The sequence below is a fragment of the Trachemys scripta genome, chromosome 10, assembly GCF_013100865.1.
Source record: "Trachemys scripta elegans isolate TJP31775 chromosome 10, CAS_Tse_1.0, whole genome shotgun sequence".
In the NCBI taxonomy this organism is placed as follows: domain Eukaryota; kingdom Metazoa; phylum Chordata; order Testudines; family Emydidae; genus Trachemys; species Trachemys scripta.
The window spans coordinates 55,842,235-55,863,417 of NC_048307.1; the positions used below are offsets into that span (position 1 = coordinate 55,842,235).

The 21,183-nt window shown below is 40.5% G+C and overlaps 1 protein-coding gene across 8 annotated transcripts in view; it reads left to right on the plus strand.

The window, feature by feature from the left end:
• APBA2 (amyloid beta precursor protein binding family A member 2) overlaps positions 1–21,183 on the plus strand; it is a 322,283-nt gene that overhangs the window by 223,364 nt on the left and 77,736 nt on the right. For all 8 annotated transcript variants that reach the window (XM_034784918.1, XM_034784917.1, XM_034784914.1 and 5 more), the window contains 3 exons: positions 4,752–4,931; positions 8,268–8,480; positions 17,432–17,551. In XM_034784918.1, coding sequence (XP_034640809.1) covers positions 4,752–4,931; positions 8,268–8,480; positions 17,432–17,551 — 513 coding nt within the window. The remainder of the gene's footprint in view (positions 1–4,751; positions 4,932–8,267; positions 8,481–17,431; positions 17,552–21,183) is intronic.

Consider the following 21,183-nt stretch of genomic DNA (forward strand, 5'->3'; position numbering starts at 1 on the left):
ACTCAGAGTAGTTATCAATGATTCACTGTCAAACTGGGAGTGTGTATCTAGTGGGGTTCCACGGGGTTCAGCCCTGGATCCAATACTATTCAATATTTTCATTAATGATTTGGATAATGGAGAGTATACTTATAAAATTTGCAGATGATACCAAGCTGGGAGGGGTTGCAAGAACTTTGGAGTACAGAATTAGAATTTAAAACCACTATGACAAATTGGGCAATTGGTCTGAAATCAGCAAAATGAAATTCAGTAAAGATAAGGACAACGCATTTCACTTAGGAAAGAAAAATCAAACACACAACTACAAAATGAAGAATAACTGTCCAGGTGGTAGTACTGCTGAAAAGGATCTGTGGGTTATAGATTGAAATTGAATGAGTCAACAATGTGATGCAGCTGTGATAAAGGCTAATATTGTGGAGTGTAATACAGGAGTAAGTCACAGGAGGAAATTGTCCCACTCTACTTGGCACTGATGAGGCTTCTGTTGGCATAGTGTGTCCAATTCTGGGGGCCATACTTGAGGAAAGATTTGGACAAATTGGAGAGAGTCCAGAGGTGAGCAACAAAAATGATAAAAGGTTTAGAAAATCTGACCTATTAGGAAAGGTTAAAAAAAACTGGGCATGTTTAGTCTTGAGAAAAGAAGACCAAGGGGAAACCTGATAACAGTCTTCAAATATGTTAAGGGCTGTTATAAAGAGGACAGGAATCAATAGATCTCCGTGTCCACTGAAGGTAGGACAAGAAGTAAGTGGCTTAATTTGAAGCAAGGGAGATTTAGATTAGATACAGATGCTCCCCTTGCGTAACTCGAATTTTGCGTAAGTCGGAAACGTATCTCTGACCATTATGCAAAAAAAAAAACCCCACCCCTCCTATTTCTAGCTTATGGATCTTTTTCCATAAGCTCGGATTTGTGTACACCGGGTTTATGTAACTCTGAGAGCATCTGTATTAGGAAAAACTTTCTAACTATAAGGGTAGTTAAGCTCTGGAATAGGCTTCCAAGGGAGGTGTGGAATCCTCATCATTGGAGGTTTTTAAGAACAAGTTGGTCAAACATTGTCAGGCATGGTTTAGGTTTAATTGATCCTGCCACGGTGCAGGGGGATAGACTTGATGACTACTTGAGTCCCTTCCAGCCGTACATGATTCCATAGGAATGCTCTGCATTTTATTATTTAAAAGGAAAAGGAGTGACCACATCACAATTCTGGTCCTTTGCACTCATCGTAGAAAGGCCAAAGAATGAATGGGCTCAGGGAGACACTCTCACCTCTCCAGGCTGGGGTGGGCAAGTGCTTTAATTTTTCTTTTTTAAAAAAAGTGTCAAGTTAGTACAAATTAAAAGCAGGAAAAGTATTAATTTTTTTTCTGACTTACAAAGATATTTTGAAGTACTAGTGCCAGTAACAGGAAGAAGTGATCATTTAAATCCACCAGTTTAATGGTCAGTTTTAAAATCTATTTCTTAACATGTTATTTTGAAAATAAAGCTAGCCCATTGCCTGATACAGTTTTAGCTCCAGATTGCATATTTTGCAAGGCAGAAAATCTTTGAGTTTAATGTTTGAATTGGGAGGCAGTGTTGCCTAGTGGATAGAATAGCGGTCTGGGGCTCAGGAGATCTGGGTTCTGTTCCCAGCTCTGCCACTGCCTGCTGGGTGACCTTGGCAAAGTCACTTTGCCTCCTTGTGCCTCCATTTCCCCATCTGTAAAATAGGAATAATGATACTTACCTCCTTTGTAAAGCTCTTTGACATGTACTGATGTCAAGCATTAAATGAGAGCAAAGTATCATTAAAAACAATAATTGATTCTAAGCCTGAATCTGACTTAGGTGTCTTTCTGAGCTGTTGGTGGATTTGAAAAGCAGAGGGGAGAGAAATGGACTGAACACCCAAAAACTGATACACGTGGAGACAGAAAACACAATTAAGCAGCGGGAAGGAGAGATAGATGACAAACCATGATAAGATGGGTTATAAAAATCTTTATTGATTACTGCTCCATTGTTGACATTCACATGTCTTGGGGCATATTGATTTGTATTGTTGTTCATAGTGTGATGGGTCACCTAGTTGAAAAGAAGTTCCAGAATATACAGTAATGCAACATGACTAGTTTAGCTGATCATTTCTCAGGATTTTCTAAATCTGTTTTCAAATGGTAGAATATCGACCTCTGTCTGTCTTTAAACAATGGAGTTTATTGCAACATGTTATTGTAAAGCACAAATTAAACAAGAACGCCACCTCTGTTTAACACTTGAAATAAACCATTTAGCATCTGATTTTGGGAATAAAGCGTTATAGATGTTATAACGTTGCCTACCATGTGTAGAGATAGTGTGGATATCCCTGACTGTATTTAGGTTGTGCCAGTTCTCTGACAAAGAGCACTGCATTTTCAGAACAAAAACACTGTCAAAACTCAGGTTGTCGGACTGAATATACTGCTTCCTTATATATGATATGTGATCCATATCTGATCACTAGTATTTTGTGGGACCCTACAATGCAGGATACAAGCAACTCCTATTTAAGTCAGTAGGAGTTGTTAATATCCTGTGGTGGAAGAACAGGGCTCCTGGAAACCATGTTGACCTAGCAAATCTAATCTAGCATTCTCTTGTGATCTGCAGTAGATCCATATAGGAGAAATAAAAATTTAAGGTAAGAATACTAATTTTGCATATAAATACCTCCTGCTTTTTCCTACCTCTGTCTCTCACTGCTGCAGTGACATCTAGTGGAACTAAAAAGCAAAGTTTGCTACAAAGTTCTATGATTCTGTCTCAGTTAATTATTTAACATTTGTACAGTGCCTTGAATGTGTGAAGTGCTAAGTATTATTATTATCATCTGTCTTTTCATTTCTAATGTGTCTATTGCCCTAGGCTTCCAGACATTAGTCTGGAATTCAGCTCTTGCAATTCAACTCTCCTACAGTTAACTTTGATGGGTAGTCATCTCATATTGCAGAGATTGCATAGTCAGAGGAGCTCTCCAGAAACACACCAGAGACATGGCGAATGACTTAACAATTGGAGTCCAGCAGAGTTTCCAAAATGTGGCTAGGATATACCCAGCAGTGTTTGGCCAGTGTGCATCAGAGGCGTTGACTTCCCCTCTTTACTCTGGGCCCTTGAACCCCCCCACCCCACCCCAGCCCTTCCATGAGGCCCAGCACCACCCCGCATCTTCCCACCCCTTCCCTGCCCCTATTCCAACCCCTTCCCCAAATCCCCGCCCCAACTCCGCCCCCTCCCTGCCCCTATTCCAACCCCTTCCCCAAATCCCCGCCCCGTCCCCGTCACCTCCCCTGAGTGTGCCACGTTCATGCTCCAGCCCTGGAGCACTCACGGAGTCGGCTCCTATGGTGTGCACCATCATCATAAAAGGATTTCCTGTCACAAAACCATACTATGCAAGAAGGCACAGACAAATTATTAAACATTGTTGATGCTGGCAGGCAGTGCAGGCACTGCTCTGGGTTAAATAAGGCAATCAGGGTGGGTGAAAAGGGGATAGGGTTTGCTGAAGCTATGGGACAGGTACAATAGCCGCAAAGTGAGAGCAGATGGATTTGCAGAAGTGGAACATGCACTGGTATAAGATCCAGGAGTATTGAAGATTCTGATGATGGAGCAGCCCAAGCTAACCATGCATCCATTTGGTCCAGTGTGAGGGTGGGCTTAATAATCACAAACAGAGGAACTCTATTCTGGTCACACATGCAAGCACAGACCCTCTTCTCTGCTGCACAGGGGACTGCAGTTGTGGTCAGAACATACTGAGTGTCCAGACCATGTGACAATCTCTCTCTTAAGATATGGTCCACGCTGTGAAAAAGTCTGAGAACTCCTGATCTACAATATACTACTTCAGTGCTTATAGAAACAGATGCATAAGCAGCATATTACTAGCAATTGCAGCTTCTTGGTGAAAGGAGCTGATAAGAATGGCCATAGTGAGTCAGACCAATGGTCCATCTAGCCCAGTATCTTGTTTTCTGACAGTGGCCAATGCCAGATACTTTAGAGGGAATAACTAGAACAGGCAATCATCAAGTGATCCATCCCCTGTCGTCCACTCCCAGCTTCTGGCAGTCAGAGGCTAGGGACAGCCAGAACCTGGGGTTGCATCCCTGACCATCTTGGGTAATAGCTATTGATGTACCTATCCTCCATGAATTGAATTCTTTTTTGAACTTTGTTATAGCTTTGGCATTCACAGCATCCCCTGGCAATGAGTTCCATAGGTTGACTGTACCTTGTGTGAAGAAGTAGTTTCTGTTGTGTGTTTTAAACCTGCTGCTATTCATTTCATTGAGTGACCCTAGTTCTTGTGTAATCTGAAGGAGTAAATAACACTTGCTTATTCATTTTCTCTACACCAGTCATGATTTTATAGACCTCCATCATATTCCCTTAGTCATCTCTTTTTTCCAAGCTGAAAAGTTGCATTCTTTTAATCTGTCCTCATACGGAACCTGTTCCATACCCTTAATCATTTTTGTTGCCCTTCTCTGTACTTTTTCCACTTCTAAAATGCCTTTTTTTAGATGGCGTGACCAGAAGTGTCAAGAGGTGAAGAGTCTGCCGTATTGAGTTTGCTGTAGAGAGATTTATATTATCGTTGCATTCTGTATCATTTTGGGTGAATCTTTTAAGCAAATTAGCTCTGTTCATAGTTACTGAGTGGTGTTCCTCCTTTTCAGCTGCATCTTATTTTATTTTACAGGCACAGCTGATAGCTCAATCAATTGGTCAGGCTTTCAGCGTGGCCTACCAGGAGTTTCTGAGAGCCAACGGAATTAATCCAGAGGATCTCAGTCAGAAAGAATATAGTGACATAATCAATACCCAGGAGATGTATAATGATGATCTTATACACTTCTCCAATTCAGAGAACTGCAAGGAGGTAAATTCTTTTTTTTTTTTTTAATTTTTATTTCATATTGTTAATCCAGTTTTCTTATTTTTAATATTGATGCACACACTGAGCACTCAATTGGCATTTTAAGAATACATTTGCATAGGAAATAAATGGTTTTATTAGTATTCAGCCTTAGGAGCTTTTTATTTTTCCTACCCACTTTACTTTCAAGATCCTTCTGCCTCCATCATAATAGTAATTACATTTACATTTCATACAAGCGGGAAACAATAATACCTTTACATCATGCTTCAGGTGTCAATTACTTGCGTGCTATAATGAGGTGTAGATATAATAAGGGAGTTGATAATCAGGTTTTAATAACCTTGAAAATTTACATTTTAATAGATTTTATATCTGCTGTTTGGCACTAAGCGTCTCTGTAAATGAGCTGACATTTCTGATCTCAGTAAGATATCTTTGGTGTATCTTCTGTATTAAGACTGTGTGTTTTAATGCTCATTCTAGAATAAAATCATATCTGGTTAATTTAAATGTTGGAGGTGCATATAGAAGAGAGGCCTGATTCCAAAATATTACCTGCAAAGCTGAGGGTGGAGGAGCATTCATCTGACATAGAAGTAATGGTTTTTAATTAAGTTGGACAAAAATCATGGGACAGGATCCAAACACAGACAATATGACCTTAAACGTCAGATTGTTCTTGGGTCTTGTGGGTGTTTGAGAGCAATGGGTGGAACAGTGAGCTGTCTGCCATCTCGGTGCTCCCCATGCAGGAATAGGGACCAAGTGCTTGGGCAGAACAGGGACTGCTCTTGGGCACCCCCACAATACAATCCCCCCGAGGAGCAAGTGGGATCATGACAAAGGGTAGGCGCAATGTGTGCATTCCCACTGTACTTGGGGAAGTTGCTAGGGGAGGGAAGGGATTTTGTCTCTTGAAGAGATTGCAAAACTCTTCTAGGGCTTAGGGGGCTTCTGTCCATCACCAGTACTGCTTGGTGGTTGAATACCATAGACTGGCCCTAATATAGCATTGTTTTTAGTCCATGAAAGAAGGGTTTTATGGAGTTCTGGCTCTGCGTGGGACAAGCATGGCTGTCTCTTATGCTTCTGTTATATCATAGCTCTTCCAAATCCCATTCATTTTATACTCCACACATTCCTGACTATCAAAGATAAAGTGGACTTCTGCTCGGAAAGGGACTACGTAAAATAAAAATAGCACTTTTAAAGCTGCATCTTCTCCCTCTGTGTCTGACAAATTGTACTACTACCAATGAAGTGGGTCCAGTAGAGCTGTGGCATTGAGCAGCCTGGTTTCTGTCCTCTTGTCCTGCCTTTCTCCCCTTAACCCCCCACAAATAACAGCAGCAAAATTGCCATCTGAAACCTGTTTACAGAATCTTCATTGTTGGTAATATATGAAGTGGAGAGAACTTCCCTTAAGTCAATACCAGGCTTAGCATGGCATGTCAGCATAATGACTTGCATTGATAATAATGGTGTACATTTCATACTTTACCTTTCATGCAGGAAGGTCTCTCAGCACCTCAAAAACAGAATGAGACACATGGGGCCAAATCCTGTTTCCATTGAAGTAATGACAAAACTCTCCTTGGTTTCAGTGTGATGAATATTTGGCCTGTGTTCTAATGGTCTGAGTGCAGAAAGCACAATTTCTGCATTTTAAAATGGTCTCATTTTGTGACTTTGGGCAAATCATTTAATCTTTCTGTCGCAGTTTTCTCATCTGTGAAATAATAGGTGTAGTAGCACTTCTCTGCCTCATAGGGTATTGGGAGGATTAATTAATTGAGCTTTATAAAACATTTAGAAGATGAAAAGCGCTACATGCTAAATGTTATTTCCAAGCGATGAGTCATGTCATTTCACTGGGGGTTTTGCCTAAATAAGGGATGCAGATTTTGGACCTATACGTAGGAAATGCCGTCATTTCTGGGTTAATCATGGTGACTGGAAGTGAAGGTGAAAATCCATATTCAACTGAAAACCAATCCAGGTATACGTAAATTGTAATTTATAGAGTTACAGATAGAAAAGATAAAGAAATGGATGTGTGGTTTATACGGGTACAGTCGTTGGACTTGACAAGGTATTGTTTATGTACACATAACAACTGGAAAATATTTCAAATTAGTCACACAAGGGAAAACAAACTTAATTAGAAAATCTTGTTTTTACTTGTAATCGGAACTGCTTGGATATAAATATGTGGAACACCAAGATGCCAGTTTTATAATCACTTCTCTGAGCTTAAGCATGCTTCAGAGGTGGCTACCCTTCCTGCTGCCCATTGCTCCTTGGTTCCCAGTTCTCCTAAATGAGCATGTTTACAAGTAATGATGGATTGTCTGATCATGCTGAAGCTGTTGCACTCTGGCTGCATTTCAGTCAACCCAGGGATAACCTCTGCAGAACCCAGTGAGCCTTCCTGGTTTTTACAAACAAGAAATCTCCTTCTGGGTCTCTTTTTAATTTAGAAGGCTGACCTAACTGTAGTGATGCAACTGAGCCTCCAGTGGTAAATAGGCCTTGCTTATTACAAGTAGCGCAGCCACCGCATTATTTGTTTGGGGGGAAATGTTCTTATCCAGTATTTTATTAAAGAAGACCCTCAACTTGAAAATCACACTTCTGGTTAGAAACATTACACATCCTGTAATCACAAGTAACCCCCAAGATTACTATATCTGAGAGAAGATAATGTCATTGTATTAGAGTAGCACCTTGAGGGGCTAACAGAGATTAGGGCCCCCATTGTGCTAGGTGCTGTACAAACAGGTAAGATGCACAGATAAATTAAGTGACTTGGTGAAGGTCACACTTGAAGTCTGTGGCAGAGCTGGAAATTGAACCTAGAACTCTTAAATTCCAATGCCTTAGCTGCAAAGTCTTAAGATCTCCCCTGGCAACTGTGTTCCAGTGAGGAAAATTATTTCTATTTATTTAATGAAGCACATCATATATAGTCAGTTCCACTGTTTCCCATGTAGAGTCAGTAGTTTTTTAGTTTTTCCCTTGTTATAAAGACCTGTATGAATTACAACAGGTGAGCAGAAGATCCTCTATAAAAATTATTTTAAAGGAATTAGAAAAAAAATCAGAGCATCCTATTTAACGGGTGCTAGAAACTGGAATATGTGACAGGTACTCATTTTAAAAACAATTAAATTGACTCTCTCTTTTGAAGTAACTTCTCGTGATTAATAGGAAAGTGATTTAGTTTTCTTTGTAAATGGTTAATTTTAATGAATTGACCACTGAAATAGTACTGTTTGAAATTCAGAGGAAATGTAATTAAAACAAAACAGTGATTTGTATAAATTTTCATTGCAGCTGCAGCTAGAAAAGCAGAAGGGAGAAATTCTCGGGGTGGTGATTGTGGAATCAGGATGGGGATCCATCCTACCCACAGTTATCCTGGCTAACATGATGAATGGAGGCCCTGCAGCTCGTTCAGGGAAACTAAGCATTGGAGACCAGATTATGTCTATTAATGGAACCAGTTTAGTTGGTCTTCCTCTTGCAACATGCCAAGGGATTATAAAGGTACCCAACACTTATATCTGTATACATGCATGTTTGTAGAGTGTGACCCTGCAGGGCTGAGATTGTGTCTTTGTAAAGTGCCTGGCAAATGTCTCACACTTATATGTGTAATAACAATACTTCCAGTTTTACTGGTGCAAGATAGACTCTGACATTCCAGGCCTTTCCTTTGAGCAGATTTTAATAGGGACAAGTGAGTGAAGATTATGTAAGGAAGAAGAGCTGCAAGAGTATTTCACAAGACTAAATAGAGCCAGACCACGCCGCACATATCTCCTAGAGAGGATCACATGTGGACCTCCACACTTACCAGTGTGAGGGAAACTCAGCTGTATCCACAGCACTATCCATCCTATGAACTGCGGAAGCCTTTCATTTGGACTCCAAATGAAAGGCTTCCGCAGTTCATAGGATGGATAGTGCAAGTGGAAGGGGTGGTGGACTGGAGGAAAGAGTTGGCAGGTCGGGAGATGAATCAAGTAGATGCAGTCTATCTTCCCTGTAACCCCATGAAGGTTCCCCAGAGAAGATACAATCCCAGGTTGTATTATTTTTGGCCACTGGTGCTAGTACAGATTTATATCCACCAGGGTTAGTAGCAGCTGCCAGCTATTGATGACAGCTTGCAGTGTGCCATGTAATTCTGACCAGAGCAAGTCGAATTCACCTGGTGCTTAAAACTCTCATAGACTTTAAGGCCAGAAGGGGCCACCGTGACCATCTAGTCTGACCTCCTTCACCCTGCAGGCCACAGAACTTCACCTGCCCACTCTTGTAATTTGCCCATAATCTGTCTGAATTACTGAAATCCTCAAATCTTGATTTTAATAATCCACCATTTATTCTACTTCGTATCAGCAAGTGACCCATGTCCCAATGCTGAAGAGGAAGACAAAAAAAACCCTAGGGTCTCTGCCAATGTGACCTGGGGGAAAATTCCTTCCTGGCTCCAAATATGGCAGGGGTTAGACCCTGTAAAACCCTGAGCAAGTGGGTGATACCTGGGACACCAGCCAGATACCTGGGAAAGAATACTCTGTAGTAACTCAGAGCCTTCCCCATCTAGTGTCCCATCACCGGCTATTGGAGATATTTGCTAATAGCAATTGCAGATGGGCCATGTGCTATAGTAGGCAATCTCATTGTACAGTCCCCTCCATAAACTTAGCAAGCTCAGTCTTGAAACAAGTTAACTTTTTTGTTCCCACTATTCCTCTTGGAAGGCTATTCCAGAACTTTACTCCTCTGATAGTTAGAAACTTTCATCTAATTTCAAGCCTAAACTTATTGATGATCTGTTTATATCCATTTGTTCTTATGCCAGCGTTGGCCCTTAATTTAAATAATTCCTCTCCCTCCCTGATGTTTATCCCTCTGATGTATTTATAGAGAGCAGTCGTATTTCCTCTCAGCCTTCCTTTTGTTAGGCTAAATAAGCCAAGCTCCTGAAGTGTCCTCTGGTAAGGTAGGTTTTCTATTTCTCTCATCATCTTAGTAGCTTTTCTCTGCACCTGTTTCCAGTTTGAATTAATCTTTCTTAAACACGGGAGACCAGAATTGCACACAGAATTCCAGATGAGGTCTCAGCAGTGTGTTGTATAATAGAGTTGGCAATTTCCTGGGAAAAACTAGTTTTGGACAGGGCGCTGGTAAATATCAGATTAAACTCAGTTTAAACTGGGAAAAATAATTGCATCTGCATCCAGCAAGTTCAGCAAGCATAGAACAGATCTTTTCAAACTTTGGATACATCTCTTCAAAACTGAGGAATAGGCTTGGTCTGTCCACAACATCAGAGTTGGTCTTCTGCTACAGAATAGTGCATGACCAAATGGACCTGGACTGATAGTCTGCAACTTTGCATGCTTCTGATTGCTTAATGCTCCGAACTACAACTCTGCATATTGTTGTTTTCATAAATCAAATGTGTTTGAAGTTTGTTTATATAATATTGAAAACTGAAATATGAGTCATGACATGTGTAACTTCCTTGAGAAAATACCAAACCAAAATGTACACATTCTGATGTTCAGTATTATATATTTAGTATTACTCCCACTGTAGTTTTACTTTGTATTTGCACAATCCAAAATTAATCTATTAATCTCGTCTGATGTAACCATAATTTGAATATGTAACTAAAACTAAGTGCAATGTGGTGTGCGTTAATGAAACCGTTTTAAAAATAGAAAATACTTTAAATTGGGGCTAATTGGTTTTTCTTGCGGTGTTTAAAAAACATGATTTACCTGGTAAAAACTACTTCTGGTAAATACTGTCATCCCCATTGTATAATGGTAATAAATCTTCACTTTCTCTGCCGGAAATATCTCACCTGATGCATCCTAGGATTATACACCTCTATCCCGATATAACGCGACTTGATATAACATGAATTCGGATATAACGCGGTGAAGCAGTGCTCCGGGGAGGGAGGGGGGTGGGGCTGTGCACTCCGGTGGATCAAAGCAAGTTCGATAGAACACGGTTTCACCTATAACGCGGTAAAATTTTTTGGCTCCCGAGGACAGCGTTATATTGGGGTAGAGGTGTATTAGCCTTTTTTACAGCCGTATCACATCGGTGGCTCATAGTCATCTGTGATCAGCCAGTAGACCCAGGGCTTTTTCCTCTGCTGGCGCTTCCAACTGGTAAGTCCCCAGCTTATAACAAAAATTCTTATTGTTAGTCCGTAAGTGCCTGATTTGCACTATTAAATTTCATGCCATTCTTATTACTCCAGTTTTCAAGGTCATCTAAACCTTCCCATATGATATTCTGGTCCTCCTCCGTATTGCTTTGTGTCATCCCAACTTTGTGTCATCTGCAAATTTTATTAGCACACTCCTGTTTTTTGTGGTAAGGTCTCTAATGAAGATGTTAAATAAGAGTAGTCCCAAGAATGATCCCTGAGGAACTCCACTAGATACCTTCCTTCAGCCTGACAGTTCACTCATTGGAGTCTCCACTTTAACCAGTTCCTTACCCACCTTTTGATTTTCATATTAATCCCCGATTTCTCCAATTTAACTAATAATTTCCCATGTGGAACTGTATCAAATGATATACTGAAGTTCAGGTAGATGAGATCTACTGTATTTCCTTTGTCTAGACAATCGGTTATCTTCTCAAAGAAAGAGATCAGGTTGGCTTGGCATGATCTATCTTTTGTAACCACATGTTGTATTTTATCCCAATAATCATTACCTCTGTCCTTAACTACTCTCTGTTTCAAAATTTGTTTGAAGACCTTGCATACAATTGAGGTCAAACTCACGGGCCTGTAGTTTCCCAGATCACTTTTGTTTCTTTTGTTAAATATAGGTACTGTGTTTGCAATCCCCAGCTATACAGTACACCCCCTGAGTTTACAGATTATTTAAAAATCCTTGCTATAGGGCTTGCAATTCCATGTGCAAGTTCCTTTCATATTTATGGATAGATATTATCTGGGCCCCCTGATGTGGTCCCATTAAGCAGTTTAAATTTGGCTTCCACCTCAGATGTGGTAATTTCTATTTCCATATCCTCATTCCCATTAGCTACCCTGCCATTGTCCCCAAACTCCTTATTACTCTCATTAAAAACTGAGGTGAAGTAGTCATTTAGGTATTCATTTAATCCCCATCATCAGTTCTTAATGGTCCCACTTCTTTCCTTGCTTTCTTTTTATTTATATGGCTAAAGAACCTATTAACATTGGCTTTAATTTTCTTTGCAAGGTCCAACTCTGCCTGGCTTTTAGCAATTCTCACTTTTCCTCTATACTTTCTGACCTATGTGAGTTAGTTTTCCTCACTGATCCCTTCCATTCCTTGTAGACTTTATGCTTTCTCTTAATAACCAGTTTGAGGTGCTTGTTCATCCAGTTTGGTCTGACAGCCTTCCCTATGAATTTTTCCCTGTGCTTGGGATGCAGGCTTCAGATAGTTTCTGCAACATTGACTTAAAGTAATTCCAAGCCTCCTCCACATTCAGATCCTTGAGTTCTTCAGTTGACATCCCTAACTAATTTTCTCAATTTTTTTCAAGTTTGCCCTTTTGAAATCAGGGGCCCTAGTTGCAGACCTATTGTTGTTTATCTTTTCATTTAGTTTAAACTGAATTAACTCCTCATCACTCAATCTAAGGCTGTCCTCTACAGCCAGCTCTTCTATGAGGTCCTTTCTACTTATCAACTCTAAATCTAAAATGGCACCTCTTCTTGTTCGTTCAGTGACTGTTTAGTGAAGAAATCTGTCAGCTGACCCATCCACGACTATCTGGGCCCTACCATTATTAGTAGCACTTCTCCTCCAATGTATATCTGGGAAATTAACATGAGAGTTGTCCATATAGCCTAGTGTCCTGTCTTCTGACAAGGGCCAGTGCCAGATGTTTCAGACATAATGAACAGAATAGGGAAATTTATCAAGTGATCTACCACCAGTCATCCAGTCCCAGTTTCTGGCAGTTAAAAGTTTAGGGACACCCAGAGCATGAGGTTGCGTCCCTGTCCATCTTGGCTACTAGCCATTGATAGTCTTATCCTCCATGAACTTACCTAATTCAGTTATATCCAGTTTTACTTTTGGCCTTCACAGCATCCCCAGCAATGAATTCCACAGGTTGGCTGTGCACTGTGTGAAAAAGTTCTTTTTTATGTTTGTTATTGGGTGACCCCTGGTTGTTGTGTTAAGTGAAAGGGTAAATAACACTTCCTGTTCACTTTCTCCACACCATTCATGATTTGATAGACATATATCATATCGACCCGTAGTTATCTCTTTTCTAAGATGAACAGTCCCCGTTTTTTTTAATCTCTCCTCATATGAAAGCTGTTCCACATCCTTATAATTTTTGCTGCCCTTCTCTGTACTTTTTCCAATTCTAATATATCTTTTTTGAGATGGGGCTACCAGAACTGCATGTAGTATTCAGGGTGTGGGCATATCAGGGATTGATATCATAGCATTATGATATTTACTGTCTTATCTATCGCTCTCCTAATGGTTTCTAACAGTGTTAGCTTTTTTGAGTGCTGCTGCACATTGAGCTGATGTTTTCAGAGAACTATCCACAATGACTCCAAGATCTCTTTCTTGAGTGGTAACAGCTAATTTAGACCTCATCATTTTGTATGTATAGTTGGGATTCTGTTTTCCAATGTGCTTTACCTTGCATTTATCAACACTGCATTTCATCTGCCATTTTGTTCTCAATCACCTAGTTTTGTGAGATCCATTTGTAACTCTTCACAGTCAGCTTTGGACTTAACTATCTTAAGTCATTTTTTATTGTCTGCAGAGTTTGCCACCTCACTGTTTACCCCTTTTTCCAGATCTTTTATGAATATGTTGAACAGCACTGGTCCCGGTACAGATCCCTGGGGGACACCGTTGTTCACCTCTCTCCACTGTGAAAACTGACGGTTTATTCCTACCCTTTCTTTCCTATCTTTTAACCAGTTACTGATCCATGAGAGGACCTTCCCTTTTATTCCATGACTGCCTACTTTGCCTAGGAGCCTTTGGTTTTGGACCTTGTCAGAGGCCAAGTACACTTTTGAAAATCCAAGTACACTATATCCACCGGATCACCCTTGTCCACATGCTTGTTGACACCCTCAGAGAATTCTAATAGATTGGTGAGGCATGATTTCCCTTTACAAAAGCCGTGTTAACTTTTCCCCAACATATGATTAATCTGTGTTTCTGATAATTCTGTTCTTTACTTATAATTTCAACCAATTTGCCTAGTACTGAAGTTAGGCTTACTGGCCTGTAATTGTCAGGATCACCTCTGGAGGCTTTTTAAAAAAATCAGTGTTTTCGTTGTTGTGTGCTTTCTTGCTTGCTGTGTATCTGCTTGATTGAAGTTTATAGTGTGATCTATTTGAGGGGCTGTGTCCTGAGCCTAGTGGCCTGCAAGGCTGAGAGCTTCCACATGAGGTTCTAACCTGCCATTCTTTGATCCCTAATCCTTTTCGGATCCCTTGTTCATAAACAACCAGAGGAGCTAGCAAACAGGAGCAGGAAACTTTCAGAGGGGCTTTAGAGACTGAGCATGACAGCCAGTTACACCTAATAAACATTCTCTAAATTTAGGCCAACCCCTCCTTTCCCTTGCCCGCCTCCCTCCCCCTCCCCCACCAAAAAGGGGGGGAAAAGAAAACACACACACACAACCCTGCAAGAGTAAAAATCATGCCGGCAGAAGTCCAGCAGCAGAGTGGGAGGAACTGGGGTATCTTTTTGGAAAGGAGGTGCCTATACAAGGAAAGATGGGCAATGCCTAAACCAAAATGGAACCAGGTTACTGGAATGTAAACTTAAAAGTTCATAGAGGAGTTTTTAAATTAAGGGCTGGGGAAAAGCCAACAGAGGTAGGAGAAGCCTATGGTTCGGACAGACACATCCCTTAGAGGGAGGATTTATTAAAGTGGATATTTTATATCCTAGTAAAGAGGAGAAGAGAGAAGTTGATAAAGTACAGGTAGGAAATGAATAGAAAAAGTTCAACAAAAGAGAGTCCTATTCAATTATATCACATGAGGGCAGACAATTAAATATTGACAAATTTTATAAGTGCTTGTTTACAAGTGCTAGAAGTCTTAAGTACTGAGATGGGTAAAATTGAGTGCCTGGTATTACATGAGGATATTGATAATTAGTTTCCCATAATCACAAAATTCCTAGTTGTAGTATTTAATTAAAAATACTGAAAAGGTCCCTATCTACACATCAGATCCCAGGGGATTTGTAGCAGACTCTAAGCACTATCTGTTATGTTTCTTCCCTAAAATGATTTTGACCCAAACAGATGCCATTTTACCCATTCCATCACTTCTAATTTCTTTACAGTCTACCTTGCCATTAATGTACAATGCTGCTCCACCACCTTTTCCTTTACTTCTGTCTTTCCTGAACAGGACATAACTTCAATACCTGTATTCCGGTCATGACTACTATTTTACCATATTTTTGTTCTCCCTATATCCAGCACCAGTAGTTCTAGTTCCTTCATTTTGTTACCCAGGCTCCTTGCATTGATATACAGACATCTTATTTGTTTTTGCTTGGCTTCACCCAGATTCTTCGCCTGATTAGGTATAGTCGTTTTACTGCCAGTATTGCCTACCTGACTGTTACTGTCAGTGATGTTGGCACTGCCTTTCCTCTTGTTGTCTATTCTCCTACACTCTGTTGTTCCTTTATCCATTGCTGTATCCTCTTTTACTTGATTTTCCTCGTGGTTAATGTGTGAAGATTACATGAGTCTCTCCCAACCGTCTCCCTCGAATTCTTAGTTTAAAGTTCTTCTAATGAGACATGCCAACCTCCATCCCAGAAGTCTATTTCCCTCCCTACTCAGGTGGAGTCCATCCCATGAGAACAGTCCCTGTGAATGCCTCGCAGTGATTGACCATCCCAAAGCCTTCCTCATAGCACCACTGGCTGAGCTATCTGTTGATCATCATAATCTTGTTTCACCTTCACTCTCCTTCTCTACAGACAGGTGGAATCCCAGCCATAGAATCATAGAAGATTAGGGTTGGAAGAGACCTCAGGAGGTCATCTAGTCCAACCCCCTGCTCAAAGCAGGACCAATCCCAGTGTAGATCATCTGAGTCTCCCTTTCTTTAAGCGTCTTCCCCAGCCTGGCATAGTCTTCCTTGATGTTTCCAAGTGAGAATCTAGCAGTACCATTTGTTCCCATGTGAAGGACAATTAGTGGATCCTTTCCTGCTCCCATTAGGATCCTCTACAGCCTCATGTCCACATCCTCTATCTTAGCTCCCAGCAGACAGAACACTCATCTGTGCTTGGGATCAGCCCTGGTGACAGCTGGTCCGTTTTTCTTAATAGGGAGTCCCAGTCACATAGATCTGCCTCTTTCTGGAGTTGGTGCAATTCTCCAGCATTCCCCCTTTTGTTTGTTCTTTTTGGCTAAAAATTGTCTTGTCTTCTGTTCCTCCTTGCAACCTTCTGAGAGCTCCTGGGGCTCTGAACTCTAGCTATCTCCATTGTCTCTTCCCCTCTTCTTGTAGACTAGTAGCTCTTCTCTTCTTCCTTGTTCTCCCAGCCTGCCTCTCCCTTTCATTTTCCAACTCAGCAAACCTGAGCCTCAGCTCTATTTCTCATTTACTAGCCTGTTTTTTCCTCAGCCTTGTTCTTATAATCATATGCTTCCACTGCCACTTTCCTTATCTAGCAATCTATCCTTACAGTTCTCTGATCCAGGCATGCACTTGCAAGTCCTGAGGTTCCCCTTTAGCCTCCTCTTTCCTTTCCTCTGTTAGCCATTCAAATCCCCTTTGAAACTCAACCATAGTTTCTAGATGCATCTCCAAACTTTGGATCTTCTCTTCCATTGGCCCTACCAGGTGGCATGTCATAAAAATGAAACATCTTTCAGGTACCCCCTCCATAATAATGTACATCCTACAGTTTCCACTTCCAGTCATCTTCATTGGGAACCAATCAGTACTACGACCCACAGTATTGCTAATGCTGTTGGAGGTGGTTCGGTGTTAATGATGGTTGGAAAATTTGAGATAATTTGTTAGAGCAGAGAAGGCCTTGGCCTCACTATCCCCATTTGTAAAATGGAGATTACAGTATCTTATTATGAGACATGTTGAAGCTGCATCCTTTAATGATTATGAAGGGCTGTGAGATCCTTGCGTTGAAGGTACTATTTATATAAGAGTGAATTGTTATTGTTGGTAAGGTTTTGGGATGGCCAGCTGAACTAATAGTTTGGAAAGAGTCCCTGACTTCTTTCCTCAGGATCAATAGGATAATTTTCATTTAGAGTGGCAGAATGTTCCTTCATATGGGCAGTCCTATGTTAGTTGCAGCTGCAGGGGGAGAGGAATACAGGGTTTCAAGCTCAGCAACGTCACATACTTCCAGTGAGCACCAGTTAGAACTACTTCAGAAAATGCTAACGTTTGGGATATTTTTCAGGGTCTTAAGAACCAGACGCAGGTGAAACTGAACATTGTCAGCTGTCCTCCTGTTACAACCGTCCTCATAAAACGACCAGACCTGAAATACCAGCTGGGCTTCAGTGTACAGAATGGAATCGTAAGTTTGTACTTTATTGTTTATGGCTTTTATGTGGAAACATGTTAAAAAGCTAAATAACTGGAATATTAAAAAAAACAAAAACATATTGTGTACTTTTTATGCACTTTGAACCTTTTGAGCTTCCTGGTTTATCAAGTAGCCTTGCAAGCAGTATATTTCAGAGGCAGAATGTTACATCTGTATGTTGTGGAGATAAGTGTGTGTGTATAATGTTGTTTGTTGTAGCATGTACCCAAACACAAAGTAAACATTTGATTTTTAGGAGATTGGATGTCCTAGCATATGTCTAGCAGAAGGAACAGATGGGAGGGTGAGAGAAGTAAAGTAGCAGTCAAGGATGTGACAGGCTGCTGATGTGGGGCATGCAGTGCAGTTAGGCTGTGCCAGTTGTTGAGGTCAGTGAGACCTAAAGTCACAAGCGTAAGTCCCATCCCTGAAGTATTCATTGCTGCTGATAGGCTTGAAGAGAAGGGGCTGTTCATAGCCAGTGAAAATTTGTGTAGAGCTTGTATGTGAGCTTGAGTCATAATCACTAAGACCATCATGCCATCAGGATATCTGTTTTCTGAGAATTCAGTTTGTCTGATCTGTACCCATATTCCACAAATACAGGACCTCTATTTTTCCATTTTGATCCCTTGATTTATCAAACCTTCTTATTAAATCTACTGTATGTCGACATCCTTAAATCTACTACCCCTTTGTCTGTGCTTCCTCTGATCTACTATATACGATGTGGTGCTATGCCCGGTAAAACCTTTTCATTAGTAATATAACTTTAAATGTTGTTTGTAACATCTGTGGTGCTTCCCCATTCTAGGAATAAAGAATACTGTAAATACACTGTAAATAAAAGTAGAAGCATTGAATGGCAAGTTTTAAAGATTGTGCCCAATGCACATGCAGTGGAACTTACTTACATTGGAGCCTGTGGAGAAAAGGGTTAATTTTCAGAGGAGTTTCACAATAAATAGAGCATCCACTATTTAAAAAAGGGAGCTAGGAATAAGCCTGCTTCTCATCTTCCACTACCCTGCCAGTATGATATCTTTTTGCCTACAACTGGCTCTTTTACTCTGTTGTTTAGCTCTGGTAGTGGGTTGTTTGTTTGTTTGTTTGTTTGTTTGTTTGTTTTTGATCCTCTTACTTTTTTTATTTAGGGTATACATTTAATTTGAGCCTCTATTGTGGTGTTTTTAATTAGTTTCCGTGCAGCTTGCAGGCATTTGTGTCTTGTGACTGTTCTTTTTAATTTCTGTTTAACTAGCCTCCTCATTTTTGTGTAGTTCCCCCTTTTGAAGTTAAATGCTACTTGTGGTGGGTTTCTTTGGTATTTTCTCCCCTATGGGGATGTTACATTTAAATTACATTATGGTCATTATTACTGGGTGGTTCAGCTATCTTCACCTCTTGGAGCAGATCATGTGATGAATTTAGGATCAAGTCAGGAAATGCCTCTCCCCTTGTGGGTCTAGAACTAGCTGCTTCAAGAAGCACACATTAATGTACTCAGTCTATCTGGAGATAGTTCAAATCCCCCATTATTATTGGGTTTTTTGTTTTTGTAGCCTTTCTAATCTACCTGAGCATTTCACATGTCAGGGAGATCCTGGCCAGGTGGTCAGTAATATATTCCTATTGCTATACTCTGACTAGTCAAGCATAGAATTTCTGTCTGTAGAGATTCTTTGGTACAGTTTGATTCATTTAAGATTTTTTATTAAATTTGACTCTATGCTTTCTTTCACATATAGGGCCACTCCTGCACCAATGTGACCGCCTGTATATTTTGTACCGTTATTACTGTGTCCCATTGATAATCATTGTGCCACCAAGTTTCTGTAATACCTATTATATCAATGTTCTCATTGAATACCAGGCACTCAAGTTCACCCATCTTAGTATTTAGCCTTCTAGAATTGTATAGAAGCACTTATAAAACTTGTCAATATTTAGTTGTCTGCTTTCATGTGATGTAACTGAATGAGAATCTCTTTCATTGGACTGTTTCTCTTCAATTCCTACCTGTACTTCATCAACTTCTATCCTCTCCTCTTTACTAGGATATAGAGTATCCCCTTTAATAAATCCTCCCTTAAGGGATGTGTCTGTCTGAACCGTTTGCTTCTCCACACCTGTCAACTTTCACAGTTCCCCTCTGAATCCCTCCGAAGCAGTTCTGGAGTGAGCTTGGGCAGAATGGGGGAGTAATGGGCACAGATGGGAGCGTGTGAAACATTTCTCCCAACTACAGTCAGAAAAGCTAATACAGACTGAGGCACAGTCTGTATTTCTCTCCCCCTCGCCACTTCCTCACCTCCTTCATCTCCACACACTTACCACCCTAACTGAATTGTCAGTGTCACAGCTGTTTCAGTCCATGGTGGTTTGGCTCCACCTAGTGGACATTTACCATGTTCACCATTTGGTGTATGGTCATAATTCAGTTTGAGTTAGTCTCAACATTCACAATTACCAAATTCACGAAACAAGTCTCCGCATTTATAGTAAGCGGTGAAGAATAAGAAGGCCCTGCAATGCAATTCAGTTATGAAAAGTCACAATTTGGATTTGAAGGCCAAGAACAACTGGCACACGTACTCTTAAGTTTGATTTATATTTAAAATATGTGCCTTTAATAATGTAACTCTCTTATCATTTGACTCTTTGCATTTTAAAAAGTAGAATTTTCTAATTACTAGATATGTGATTATAAAGGATCACTGGGCTCAAAAAAAAAAAAAAAAACCACAAAACACAGGCACTTTTTCCTCTTGATTCAGCATTAGCTTAGAGAAGGGATAACTTGCCTGAATGGCTGTAATTAAATGTCCTCCACTTCAGTGCCATTATCTTGTTATGCATGCATCTGCTAGTTATTTACATGCCTCATCAGAACACAGGCTTGCTGTATTTGCTTTCATTCTGCTTATCTCCTTTGTGCAGGATGTAAAGCCATTACATTCCTGGATGGTCTGTAAACAACCTGAATGTATTTAAAAAAAAAAATGCTTTTTAGGCTGGGTTTTGTTCCCATAGCACATCAGACAGACGTGTACGGTTGGGAAGGATGAAAAGCAGGCAACTGCAGCGCTTCCCTATCTCTGTAGGATTTAATTTCCTTGCTCAATGCAGAGCTGTGCTCTGGGAGACACTTTCTGGTGCTCTGCAAACAGTTGGCTGGTCAGGTTGTGCTAGCTTCCCTGGTTTCCAGCTGAGGGAACTGGAGCAAATGGAAGGAGATGAAAGGAGCAGAAGTAGAAAGTGTAGAACAAAAGCAAACCGTTCTTGCTCCAAAGTCAGCTAAAAATGCATATGTGATGGAAGAAGTGGCTGTAGTTGCCACAGAGATGCGTTGTCATCATGAATGGGGAGGGAGGTGAACATGAGACAATCTGTCTCAAGATGTGGTTCACCATTTGTGCAAAAGCTTGGGAGCAACTTGCTTAGAAATGATGAAGGCATTTAAATGTAATAATTCCCATCTAAAGGGGCATTATGTTTGTGGTTCATGGGTTAAATCAGGTTGGTGTGTGTCCAGTCCTATCTTTACTATTGATATTTATCACTTTTCATCTATAATTTCAAAGCTCTTTACAAAAGAGGGGTTCTGTTTTAAAAGTACAGTA